Source organism: Sapajus apella, unplaced genomic scaffold (assembly GCF_009761245.1).
Source record: "Sapajus apella isolate SASKATOON/1434 unplaced genomic scaffold, GSC_monkey_1.0 scaffold36, whole genome shotgun sequence".
In the NCBI taxonomy this organism is placed as follows: domain Eukaryota; kingdom Metazoa; phylum Chordata; class Mammalia; order Primates; family Cebidae; genus Sapajus; species Sapajus apella.
The window spans coordinates 34,109,398-34,122,758 of record NW_022436976.1 but is presented as its reverse complement, the minus strand read 5'-3'; the positions used below and the strand labels follow the sequence as shown (position 1 = coordinate 34,122,758).

At 37.6% G+C, this 13,361-nt stretch overlaps 1 protein-coding gene and 1 non-coding gene across 8 annotated transcripts in view; one reads left to right on the top strand and one right to left on the bottom strand.

Annotated features, from left to right (window-relative positions):
• The window catches only part of OSBPL9 (oxysterol binding protein like 9), a 171,305-nt gene that overhangs the window by 83,538 nt on the left and 74,406 nt on the right, over positions 1-13,361 (top strand). For all 7 annotated transcript variants that reach the window (XM_032297040.1, XM_032297038.1, XM_032297039.1 and 4 more), the window contains exon 3: positions 1,849-1,925. In XM_032297040.1, coding sequence (XP_032152931.1) covers positions 1,849-1,925 — 77 coding nt within the window. The remainder of the gene's footprint in view (positions 1-1,848; positions 1,926-13,361) is intronic.
• Positions 12,551-12,672, bottom strand: LOC116564155. Its single transcript, XR_004274750.1, has one exon. It is a non-coding gene; the product is annotated as a small nucleolar RNA SNORA26 (small nucleolar RNA).

Here is a 13,361-nt window from a genome sequence, read left to right as displayed (position 1 = left end):
ACTTTTGGAATTTATATTTGATTATTTTATAAATCTTTTTTTTTTTTTTGAGACGGAGTTTCACTCATGTTACCCAGGCTGGAGTGCAATGGCGCGATCTCGGCTCACCGCAACCTCCGCCTCCTGGGTTCAGGCAATTCTCCTGCCTCAGCCTCCTGAGTAGCTGGGATTACAGGCACGCGCCACCATGCCCAGCTAATTTTTTGTATTTTTGGTAGAGACGGGGTTTCACTATGTTGACCAGGATGGTCTCGATCTCTTGACCTCGTGATCCACCCGCCTCGGCCTCCCAAAGTGCTGGGATTACAGGCTTGAGCCACCGCGCCCGGCCTTGATTATTTTATAAATCTAAGTGAAAAACAAAAAAAGAACCCTAAAAATAAAAAAAAGAAAAAAATCTTCGTCATTTATAAAATAATCGAGCTCCTGTTGATCTGTTTCTGTTGTCTTTTGGTTCTCATTTATGTGTGGTTTTGTCTCCAAACGTGTCTCCATTTATGTGTAGTACTTGGTTATCTTTGTTTATGTGGTAGACATTGTATTTTAAAAATTGTTTATGTAAATTTAATTTAGCAGCTAAAATGATCTTTTCTGCCCTACAGAAAAGATTTTCATTTGCTTTTGCTAGTAGATACCTGGAGTTACTAAAAATCTGGGGTCCTTTAAATCAATTTCAGGCATCAAGATTTTTCTGGGCCACCCATATGACCAAGCAATTGTTTTAATTCTACAGAGAAACTGTTTGGGGTCCCAACCAGAACATGGCCTGTTTACTAGAGCTCCCATTGTTGGTAGGCCCTAGCTTCCAACTTTTGGCCTGAAAAGGCTTGTGTGGTTTGTTTTATTTTTATTTATTTATTTTAAGACAGAATCTCCCTCTGTTGCCCAGGCTGGAATACAATGGCACAATCTGGGCTCATTGCAATTTCCACCTCCCGGGTTCAAGCGATTATCCTGCCTCAGCTTCCTGAGTAACTGGGATTACAGGCACCCACCACCACAGCCAGCTAATTTTTTTATTTTTAGTAGAGACGAAGTTTCACCGTGTTGGCCAGGTTGGTCTTGAACTCCTGACTTCAGGTGATCCACCCGCCTCGGCCTCCCAAAGTGCTGGGATTACAGGCATGAGCCACTGTGCCTGGCAGTTTTTTTGTTTTTAAATAGACCTTATTTTTTAAAGAAGTTTTGACCTGGCGTGGTGGCTCATGCCTGCAATCCCAGCACTTTCAAGGCCAAGGTGGGCGGATCACTAGGTCAGGCATTCAAGATCAGCCTGGCCAACACAGTGAAACCCCGTCTCTTAAAAAAAAAAAAAGAAAAAAAAAGGTTATAGGTTCACAGCAAACTTGAACAGAAAGTAGAGTCTCACATACCCACTTCCCCTACATGCTGACAAGCCTTTAAGTGCATTGTCCAGCCTGCAATTCCTCTCCTGGAATTTTCAGTGCTTCCATGAGAAAAGTGTTCCTAAATACAAGATTTATATTCTAGATTTTTTGTCTTCTTCCACATTTTGGCTTGGTAATTCTTTACTACCTTGTTGGTTTGTGATACCTTCAACCAGTTGTTTTTTAAAAATCAGTCCAGCTTTTCTAACTGTTTTCAGTGGGAAGGTTGGTCTGAACTATGAAGCCTGCTGTTATTGAACAGAGTTATTCCCTTTCTTATAAATTGTTGCAAGTAGATTGCGTATCTGGAAAATATATTAATAGATCTAGCTGAACCCATTAAGGAAATGGTACAACTAAAAACCTTTTCTGTCAGCCATTATAGTTTTAAAATTATACTTTCAAATATAGAGATATAGAAATTAAACTTTTATTTTTAATGTATAATCTTTTATTCCAGCTCGTGATGCTGATGAGCGAGAGAAGTGGATCCATGCCTTAGAAGAAACAATTCTTCGACACACTCTTCAGCTTCAAGTAAGTGTCTTTACATGGCTTCCAGATAGTTCATTAGTTGTTGCTCTTTTCTTTTTGTCTGTTTTCTGGTTTTGTTTTGATTTTTTTTTTAAATAATTGTGATGTGATATAGTAGGAAATTAGAATTTCTGAGTTGTTTATTCTTGCCTTTACAATATTATAATATATAGTAAAGTTATGCTTATTTATTTTCTCCTGCTTTCTGCAGGGTAAAATACTGATTTTTGTCTAGAAACAAGACAGTGTTGAGAGTGAAATTCAGTGTTAAATTATGCCAGATTCATTTTTAAAATTTAATATCTATAGTCAGTTATCAATACAACCAAATTACATAATTATGCATGATAATAGGTAAGTGCTGAGAATTTGACCTCATTTTCTTGTTAAAGGATTTGGCTATTACCATATGTGTCAGTTAGTACTCTTTCATATGGTAGAGAAAGAAAACTTAACACAAACTGATTCACAAAGAAGACAGTAAACCTGGTTTGATGTGGTTTGAGCCCTAGGTAATTCATGTCATGAGGACTCAGATCTCCAAGCTCTGTTTCTAGGTTCCACTTCTTTTGCATTGACTTCATTTTCGGATAGGTTCTCCCTTGGTGGTGGTGGTGGTGGTGGTGGTAAGGTGGTTGTAGCAACGTCAGCCTCACGTTTTTGGAACTGAGTCCATAGGAGGCTCTTATTTCTAAACCTTAATAGGGTTAACACAATTAGTGCTGATCACCTTAGCTTTGGCCATGTGTCGAATCCTGACCAATCACAATTTCACAGTCATAGATTCTACCCTGGAGCTGGAATGTTACTGGCTTCACTAGGAGCACATTGCTGGTAGGTAGAAGGTGTGTTTATCCTACCCCACCACCCACACCAAAGTCAGAATGGGGAAAAACAGATGCTGGGTGACATGCAACTAATATTTGCTCTACTACACTGAAGATATTCTTCTGTTTATTCTCCAGTGAAACAGCTCATATTTGTGGCACATAGGGATTTTGTTTTATATTAATTTAGAAGATTTAATTGTAGAAAACAAGTTTTATAAGCCTTTCACTCTACTTTGTTCTACATCAGGAATTGACTTGATTAGATAGGTGTCATAGGGTATCCTAGGCCCTACAAGATGGTAAACCCCCCCCATCACTTGAAAGTGTTCAAGTAGAGGCTTAAAAAACATTATTCAAGGATGTGGTTATTAAGGGACTTTAAGAATGAATATGGAATTGAAGTAGGAAATCTATATGCTACTCTATGAGTTATGCTTTTTAAAAGCAATTTGTAATTTCTGTAGATTTCGTTTAAATTTAGGCAGTTTCATAAATGACTATAGCATCATTTTAGCAAATGTGTGATACTGTAAGAGGAGGATAAGTTTTGTTTGTTTGTTTGCTTGTTTGTTTGAGACAGAGTCTCACTGTCGCCCAGAAAGTAAATGTGGTTAGACGTGGTTTTTCTTGGCTCACTGCAACCTCTACCTCCTGGGTTCAAGCAATTCTTCTGCCTCAGCTACCATACCTGGCCTAAGAGGGGAGGATAAGTGTTTTAATGATCATATTAGACTGAGTGTGGCAGATGGGATTTCCCTCCTGTGTTTGATTAGACTGACATTCAAGTCTTTGGCATGTTTTCACTTGCCCTTGTAGGCATTTCTGCCCCTATACCCCCACATAAACCTTCTAGAGTACTATTGCTTACTTGCTTTCCATCAAATACATTTTTGCATTTCTGGTCTCCACATTCTTCTGTGTGATGTCCTTTCTCTGTGAAATGTCTCTACCCTTTTCTTCAAAGCCTAGTTTAGAACTGACCTCTTCTATGAACCCTGCCCCAACTGGCCTTTCCTTCCCCAATCCCCTAAGTTGAAAATCATCTCTTTCCTTTGAATACTATAGCATTTGCACGATTCACTAAGTCCTTATCATATTCTTCTTGTTTATCTGTTGTCAGCTGATGTTGACATCATAAGTTCAGGTTCCTAACTAGATCCAATTTTGGAATTTTTAAGCTTTTGCTAAAAAGAGAGCTTGTATGTCTTTGGGAATAATGGGGAGAAAAAGATAACTTTGAGAAGTCTTAGACTTTTGATAGCTTTGATATTTAAAGTACATGTAATATGAGAGTTCTTTTTTTCCCCTAAACTTAATGCATAGTGAAGATAGGACATTTAGAAATACAGAATTAATGTTCATTTTGAAGCAGGAGCGGCTGTGAACAAAAGACATCTCGGACACCGAACTAGGAAGGAAGAGGTTTATTATGGCCTGGGAGCAAGGCAACAATTTGTCTAACCGCCAAGCTCACCTAACAAAGAGAAGCTCTGCCTTTATATAGGCTTACACTCTAGATATTACAAATGAAAGAATCTTAGGTTCATAGCCTTAAAAATTACAAGTGAAAGGGTCTTGGGTTTACAGTTTTAGAAATCACATATGAAAGGGTCTTGGGTTTACAGCTTTAGAAATCACATATGAAAGGGATGGAAGAGTGGGGAGGGGGTTTGATTTTGTTTAAGTAAAAACAATGTCTTCTGAGAGATTCCCCCACACCATACCTGCTATTTACAGGAAGGCAATTTAGGAGGCACCAGTCTGCCAGCCTTTTCTTCTATTGAAATGCAGTGTAGAAGTCAAGCAGGAGATGATCCAAATGGCTGGGTCTCCTTCCTCAATTTGACTGGCAAAAGATTATCTTCTCAGAGGTAGCAAAGTGTGGTAAAGAATTTCACTCTAGAGCCAGAATGTCTGTGTTTGTATCCCAGAGCCACCACTTCTGTTTAATCATTAACATTCAACTTACTGTCTCTGAGTTTCAGTGGCCTCATCTATAAAATGAGGATAATAAGAGTACCTACTTCATAGAGTTGTTTTGGTGATTAAATGAACTAACATAAACTTGCTAGAACTTGATAAACTAGCATAAGACGAAAACTGGTTGAAATAATGCCTGGCTATAATAAGAACTTGGTAAATGTTAGTTGCCATTACTCATATAACTACTATTCCTACCATTCCCTCTGCAAGTGCCTGATATTCAGTAGCGCTCAGTAAATGTTAGTTAAGAAATAATTGAAGGAATGAATGAACAAATGGTTGATGTAGAGATTGCTTTTCCATTGTTGTTTATTGAATATTTTGAGATGTATAACATACTATCTATCTATTAGGCACTGTGGGATGGGCACTTATGGAACTGTCTTCCAAAGGGGTATAGGAGAGAAGACACAGTGAGCTCAGCAACCTACCTTTAAAACATTCCTAATATCTGCTGCTGTGTTAGGTTATCTTCTTTTGCTTTTATTTGTCACAGAACTCTAATGTGTATTCCTCCCGCCCACTTGCATTTATAGATGAGGACACTCCTACTACATAGTACTTTCCCAGTTTAACACTTGACCTCATTGTATTTATATGTCCTTGTTTTTTATTTTTGAGACATAGTCTCACTCCACCCAAACACAGTAACAGCTCACTGCAACCTCTGCCTCCCCTGCTCAAGTGATCCTCCCACCTCAGCCTCCTGAGAAGCTGGGACTACAGGCTGCACCACCATGCCTGGCTAATTTTTGTATTTTTTTGTAGAGATGGGGTTTTGTCGTGTTGGCCAGGCTGGTCTTGAACTCCTGGGCTCAAGCCATCTACCCACCTTAGCCTCCCAGACTGCTGAGATGATAGGCATGAGCCACCATGCCCAGCCATGTTCTCCTTTTCTATTGAACTTTATCTCTACTTTAGCCATTAAACTCCACTGCATTGGTGTCATTACTAAGAGCTGAACGACCTGCAAAATATTAACGTGTTTTCTTCAACAACAGTTTTCTTATCTTCATCTTCCTCTATCACTTTACTTCTTCTGAACTTTTGTTCTCTGATTTTGGTCTGAGCTCTACTTCTCCATTTTTCCTGGCCATTTAGTACTTTCTTGTTTTGCTCATCTCATTTCCCAGTGTGGACATTCTGGTCCGCTGCTTTAACATTGCTTTTGCTAGAAGACATACAAATGGCAAGGAGGTATATGAAAAGGTGTTCAACATTATTGATCATCAGAGAAATGAGGACCAAAACTACAATGAGATATCATTTCACCCCTGTTAAAATGGCTTTTTTTTCCCAAAAGACAGGCAATAACAAAATGCTGGTGAGGATATGGAAGAAAGGGAACCCTCATACACTGTTGATAGGAATGTAAATTAGTATAGCCACTGTGGAGGACAGTTTGAAGGTTCCTCAAAAAAACTAAAAATAGAGCTACCATATAATCCAGCAATCCCACTGCTAGGTATATACCCAAAAGAAAGGCAATCAATATATGGAAGAGATACTTGCATACCCAGATTTATCTCAACACTATTCACAATAGCCAAGATTTGGAAACCAGGTGTCCATCAGCAGATGAATGGATAAAGAAAACATGGTACATAAACACAATGAAGTTCAGCTGTGAAAAAGAATGAGCTCCTGCCATTTGCAATCCTGTCGTTGGATAAAACTGGAGGTCATTATGTTAAGTGAAATAAGCCAGGCACAGACTTCACATGTTCTCACTTATTTATAGGAGCTAAAAATTAAAACAGTAGAACTTATAGAGCAAGAGAATAGAATTATGATTACCAGAGGCTGGAAGGGTAGTTCAGCGTATGTGTGGGGTGAGTGGGGATGGTAAATGGGTACAAAAAAATAGAACGAATAAGGTCTATTTGATAGCACAACAGGGTAACTACAGTCAACAATAATTTAATTACACATTTAAAAATAACTGAAAGAGTATACTTAGATTGTAACACAAAATATAAATGCTTGAGGTGATGGATACCTATTTACCCTGATGCAATTATTACTTCTTTCATATCTGTATCAAACTATTTCATATTCCATAAATATATATACCTACTATTTACCCACAAAAATTTTAAAACTATATATTGTTTTTGCTATCACCTTTAGAATTTTGTCACTGAATAGTTCGTCTGTGTACCTTTCCAGTCTTCTTTCCCCAGGGCCCCCATTATCTGGTTTTTCTGCTTCTAGAATTGTTAGAGGTCACAAAAGCAAGATAGTTGTATCTATCTCAGTTCTTGTCTGACTTTAACTGTATATCTGTTAACAATTTAATAGTCATCTTACTGACTTCTTGTTGATTTCCAATTGAATCGTCACTGTGGATTCTTTTCATTGTATTCAATATCTAATTATAGCCTATTACCGTCTTCATAAATCAAGGCTTTCTTTTTCAACAGTTCTTAGTGACTTCACCTATACTTCTCTGCTTTGAGTATTTCAAAGAAAAAAATATTCTTATTCTTTCCCGAGGTTAACACTACATACATTCCCTTGACCCCATGATGTTTCCTTGGAGATTGTGACCTAATTCCATCACTCTTCAGCAGCCCCCACCATTTTCATGGATTCAGTTACACCTTCTGTAAGATGACTCTTTTCCTCCCTAATCTTTATATTTCTTTTGATATGTAGCTTTAGTCCTACTTTTTTTCCTTTTGGATTTTGCCAATTAGATGTCTCCCTGGAACTCCACTTCAGCATAGCTAAGACTGAGCTTGCCTTCCCTTTCCTCCCCAAAGCAAATTGTAATTAGGGTAGACTGAAGATGACAGAAGACAACTCAGATCTTCTTTGTCCTTTCATCTCCAATGGAAGCTAAGTTCCAATAGTCATTCTAAATTTGTTGTATGTCAGCTTATGGTATCTTTTCATGTCTTTACATTCAGCCAGATAGGAAGTTCCTTGAAGGGGAGGCCAGAGGGTGTGTTCTTAATCCTCTCTTCTTAATCCCCTCTTTCTTAACCAGTAAGAAGCATTCAGTAGATATCTGATGATACTGATTAATAGAGGGGAAGTTTTCAGTTTCTTTTTTTTTTTTCTCTTTTTAACCCTAGTAAGCTTTAGTACAAACTATATGCTGAGAGATTATCAAGTAAGGGATTGATCACCGCAAGAAGACTAAGGATGTTACATCTTGTAGGTTTTATAGTATCCTATATTGTACAAAATATTATGAGCTATAGCAGTCTGGATGTCATACAGGTATAAAAGTCAGATTTATAAACTTGAGTAAATTGGGGCCCATTTTAGAAAAGAACTCTTGCAGGATGTGAATGCCAATATATAAGTAAAGTATTATATCATAATGTTATTTAGTGGGCAAACAAAGCCAGGTATAAATTTCTTAGGTTTAAAATCTTTTGGAACTATACATCCAAAAGAAAGTTTCAAGTTAAACATAATACAAAGCAATAAAATCTAAATTAACATTAGTTTAATGTGATGAATGATATTGCCTTGTTAAAAGTGGGTCACTACTTACAGTGTACAAGTGGTACTCACTGTTAGGGTATAGATTCTTTTAAAGTATAGCATACATACATTACCATGTGAAACATGATGATGTGTCTCTATTCTAACTACTGGGAAACCTTTCTTTGCATAGCACATGTCACGGGGTCAGTTGGCTTTGATTTCACATAGATATGCCATTTACTTGGTCACTGTCACTTCTGTGACAAGTAGTATGTTGTGCCAATTTGATTAAGTATAAACATGGGCAATGAAGTAACATGGTTTTAAGGTTGTTACTAAGCTGATTCAGTGCGTGGCTATCCTAGTTTTTATAGGCTATCAGAAATGAAAACGGCAGATTGTTGTAGAGACTTTAGATTCAAGTTTGAAGATGCTCATGTAGATGTTTAACTGAGTGGTATAAACCTTTATGTTTCTTAACTTTATGCTATACATGAGTTAATATTTTAAAAATTTAAATTAAATGGTTTCTATGATTATTCTTTGGGCTAAGAAATTGGGCATTAATTGTCCTCATATGTATCGTTTTTGCAGCTACTGCATGTAGATTTTATTTTTGGTGGTTATCAAATGGATTTTTTTTTTTTTTTGAGACAGAGTCTGATTCTGTTGCCCAGGCTGGCATACAGTGGTGCAATCTCAGCTCACTGAAGCCTTGACCTACTGGGCTCAAGCAGTCCTCCTGTCTCAGCCTTCTAAGTAGCTGGGACTACAGGCACGCACCACCACACTCAGCTAGTTGTTTGTATTTTTAGTAAAGATGGGGTTTCACCCTGTTGGCCAGGCTGGTCTTGAACTTCTGGCCTCAAGTGATCCACCCACCTTAGCCTCCCAAAGTGCTGGGATTACAGGTGTGAGCCACCACACCTGGCTCAAATTATAATTTCATTGGTACTTCCTGTAATTTTATATTAATAATTTTTGCTGTCACTAGCTTTGATCTAAAGCCGCTAGAGAGAAAGGTCATGACACCTTGTATAAGACTATACAAGGGAACAGGGAGGGCTGAAGAGAACAGTGCTAAAGAGAACAGGGAGGGCTGGCACAAGCCTTATTAGAAATACCATTGAGTCTGTGGGTAAAACATCATACGAAAAGGCGACGTAGTATTAATGTGGTGCAGTTACTTTTGCACCAGCCTAATAGAATTACAAATCATTTTCGATGGAGACATTGTGAAGCTTTTTTTTTTTTTCTTTTTCTAAAGAAGATACCCAGGTATGATAATTACAATGTCTGCACAACTTTTGTTATAGACTAACATAACTTTTTTTTTTTTAAAGAAGATACCCAGGTATGATAATTACAATGTCTGCACAACTTTTGTTATAGACTAACATAACTTAATTGTATTTAAGGTACAATTTAGGAGAGTTGCTGAAAAATTAATCTTTAGTATTGAGATGCCTTGGTTTTACCCTCAGTAGCTATAATGGCTTATGTGTTTCAGTAGATAAATAAAATCTTTTGGGCATTTTTCTTAATCATTAAACTACTTCACTGAAGATTAGCTTTTTAAGCATCCATTTTAATTTCTCAATATATAAGGATCTGCTTACATATTGTTTTGTTTTCCCTGGCCTCATTAGATTATATTTTCATATCATGTAGAAAAATAGGTGTGTTTTTTCTCCCTTGAAGTCCTTTGTTTCCCAAAGGAAATGGTTCCAATATAGATAGATGTGTCACCTCTTCCACAGCAGGTGTGTCACTTACTTCACAGGTAAAGTGGAATGGAGAAGTAGCCAGTTAAATAGTGCATGCTCAATTTGGAACATATAGAGCATACAGGAAAGTTGTTTATTTGGTAAATATTTGTTGAGCACTCACTGTGTTCCATGCATTATACTAGTTGTAGAGGATATAAAATTGAATATAACTACACATAGTCCTTGCCTTTATGGAGCTAGTCTAGTATAAAGATTTAAGATTGCCTGGCACGATGGCTCACGTCTGTAATCCCTACACTTTGAGAGGCCAAGGCAGGATTGGTTGAGGCCAGAAATTTAAGATCAGCTTGGTCAACATAATGAGACACCTATCTCCACAACAGATAGATAGATAGATGGATGGATGGATAGATGTAGTTAAAAAACACAAAGCAATTTCACTCATCTTGTGGCAAAGACTTAGGTATTTCTAATCAAATTTGGCAACTCAAACATTTTCAATAAAATCTACATGTTTCAGAATAAAGTTAAGTGACCAAAGCAGAATGTTACCTGTAAAAATCAGAGCAGTAGTTGCTATCTAAAATAATTTTGAAAATTAAATGATACTAAAAGGCTCATATAGCAAAAATATGGCCTCGTGTAATTGTACTTTCTCTGTTCTACCCCCCAGACTCACCATTTTCAGCATTTTTTTTAGCAGTTTATTTTGCCATTTCATAGCATAGCACCTGACATTTCATTTATTCGACAGACATGATTATTAAGTACCTAATACGTGCCATTCCTTGTTTGAAGAGATGCTAAGGATACAGTGGTGAACAAGGCATTGTAGGGTTGTATAGAGGTTATTCCTCCTAACTGTGAACCGAATATTTCTTTCTGTTGGATAATGCATTAAAAATTGCAGACAGTTTACAAACTTTTGGAACAATGGTGGCCTTGATCATAAAGTAGGGACTGCTACCATATATATGCTAAGTGGTATATTTATAACATCTGGCTAATGTTTCTACGTGGAGATTGCCCGACTTTAGTTTTGAGACTTCTAGCAACCAGTCTGGCAAATTGGTGAAGAGTTGTCTTTTAATGTTACCTGCTTCATTCATTTGGCCTGAGTTACTAGGTAAATGCCTAGGGTAAATATGATTTTATTAACTAACAACAACAATGACAACTGTATTTTTTAGAGCAGTTTTAGGTTCACAGCAAAATAGGGCAAACTGTATAGAGATTTTCCCTATCCCCCTTCCTCTACACATGTGCAGCCTCGCCTGTTATCAACATTTCCCACCAGAGTGGTTTGTTAAACAGTTTATGAACCTACATTGACACATCATTATCACTCAAAGTCATAGTTTACATTAGAGTCTACTGTTGGTGTTGTGTATGGGTTTGGACAATTTTAGTGCCACTCATAATAATTTTGCTACCCTAAAAATCCACTGTGCTCCACCTGTTCCTCCTTCCCTCCTCCCTCATACCTGGCAACCACTGAACTTTTTAATATCTCCATAGTTTTGCCTTTTCCAGAATGTCATATCATTGGAATCATACAGTATGCAGCCTTTTCAAATGGGCTTCTTTCCCTTAGTAATATGCATTTAAGTTTCTTCCTTGTCTTTTCATGGCTTGATAGCTCATTTCCTTCCCTCCCTCCTTGTTTCCCTCCCTCCCTTCCTTCCTTTCTCTTCTTCCTCTTCTTTCCTCTTTCTTCTTTCATCTTCCTTTTTTAAGAGACAAGGTATCTCAGTCTATTGCCCAGGCTGGAGTGCAGTGACATAATCAAAGCTCATTGCAGCCTTAAACTCCTGGGCTCAAGAGATCCTCCTGCCTTAGCCTCCTGAGTAGCTGGGATCACAGGCTCCAGTCATTTCTTTTTAGTGCTGAATAATATATCACTGTCTGGATGTACCACCTGTTCATTCACCTACTGAAGAATATCTTGGTTGCTTCTAAGTTTTGGCAACTATTAGTGAAATTGCTATAATCATTGTATCCAAGTTTTTATGTGGATATATGTTTTCAATTCCCTTGGGCAAATACCAAGGAATGCCATTGTTGGATCATATGGTAAGAGTATCTTTGGTTTTGTACAGAACTCTAGGTTGGTATTTTCTTCTCTCTCAGTACTTTGTTTTATTTTCAGACAGAGCCTGCTATGTCGCCCAGGCTGGAGTGCAGTGGGCTCACTGAAACCTCCACCTTCCAGGTTCAAGTGATTCTTGTGCCACAGCCTCTCCAGTAGCTGCGATTACAGAAACGCGCCAGCACACCCGCTGATTTTTGTATTTTTAATGGAGATAGTGTTTTGCCTTGTTGCCCAGACTGGTCTCAAACTCCTGACTTCAATTGATCCACCTGCCTCAACCTCCCAAAATGCTAGGATCACAGGCCTGAGCTACTGCTCCTGGCCTCTCTCAGTACTTTAAATAAATATTTCATTCCACTCTTCTTGCTTACATAGTTTCTGAGGAGATGTCAGATGTAATTTTGATTTTTGCTTCTCTATGGGTAAGTTGAGTTTTCCCTCCACTCTATCTTCTCAGGATTTTTTCTTTATCTTTGATTTTCAGTCATTTGAAAATTACATGCCTAGGTGTCAGGTGTCAGGTTTTTTTTGTTGTTTGGTTTTGCTTTTTTCAGGTGTGACCCCAGAAAGGATACAAAGAGGAGCTTTAGAGTCTCTTTTCTGGGTTTTATGGAGACTTCCTTTACCCTTGTGTGTTAGCCCCTTAAAGCACTGCATCAACCTTAAAAGCACACAGGGAAGGGTGTCTATGCCATTTTTATGCCATTGATCCTGCTTGGTGTTTTCTGAGCTTTCTTGATCTGTGGTTTGATGTCTCATATTAATTTGTAGAAGTTCTCTGTCTTTGTTTCCACTTTTTCTTCAGTTCTTTTCTCTGTTTCTTCTTCTGGTGTACAGTTACACCTTTTGTAGTTGTCCTACAGTTATTGGATATTCCATTCTGGGCTTTTTTGCCCCAGTCTTTTTTTACCTTTGCTTCTTAGTTTTGTAGGTGTCTGCCGAGATATTCTCAAGCTCAGATATTCTCTCCTCAGCTTTGTCTAGTTTACTAATAATCCCATCAAAGGTATTCTTCATTTCTGTTAATGTCTTTTTGATCCCTAGCATTTCTTTTTGATTCTTTCTTAAAATTTCTATCTCTCTGCTTACATTGTCCATCTGTTTTTGCATGGTTTCTACTTTGTTCATTGGAGTTCTTAGGATATTTATAATAATTGTTTTAAATTTCTGTTTAATAATTCCAGCATCCCTGCAACATCCAAGTCTAGTTTTGATGTTTGCTCTGTCTCTTCCAGCTGTGTTTTTTTCCTATTTGTATGTCTTATTATTTTTTTCTTGATAGGCAGACATGATGTATTAGGTAACAGGAACTGCTATGAGTGGACCTTTAGTAATGTGGTACTAAGGTGTGCATAGAAGGGAA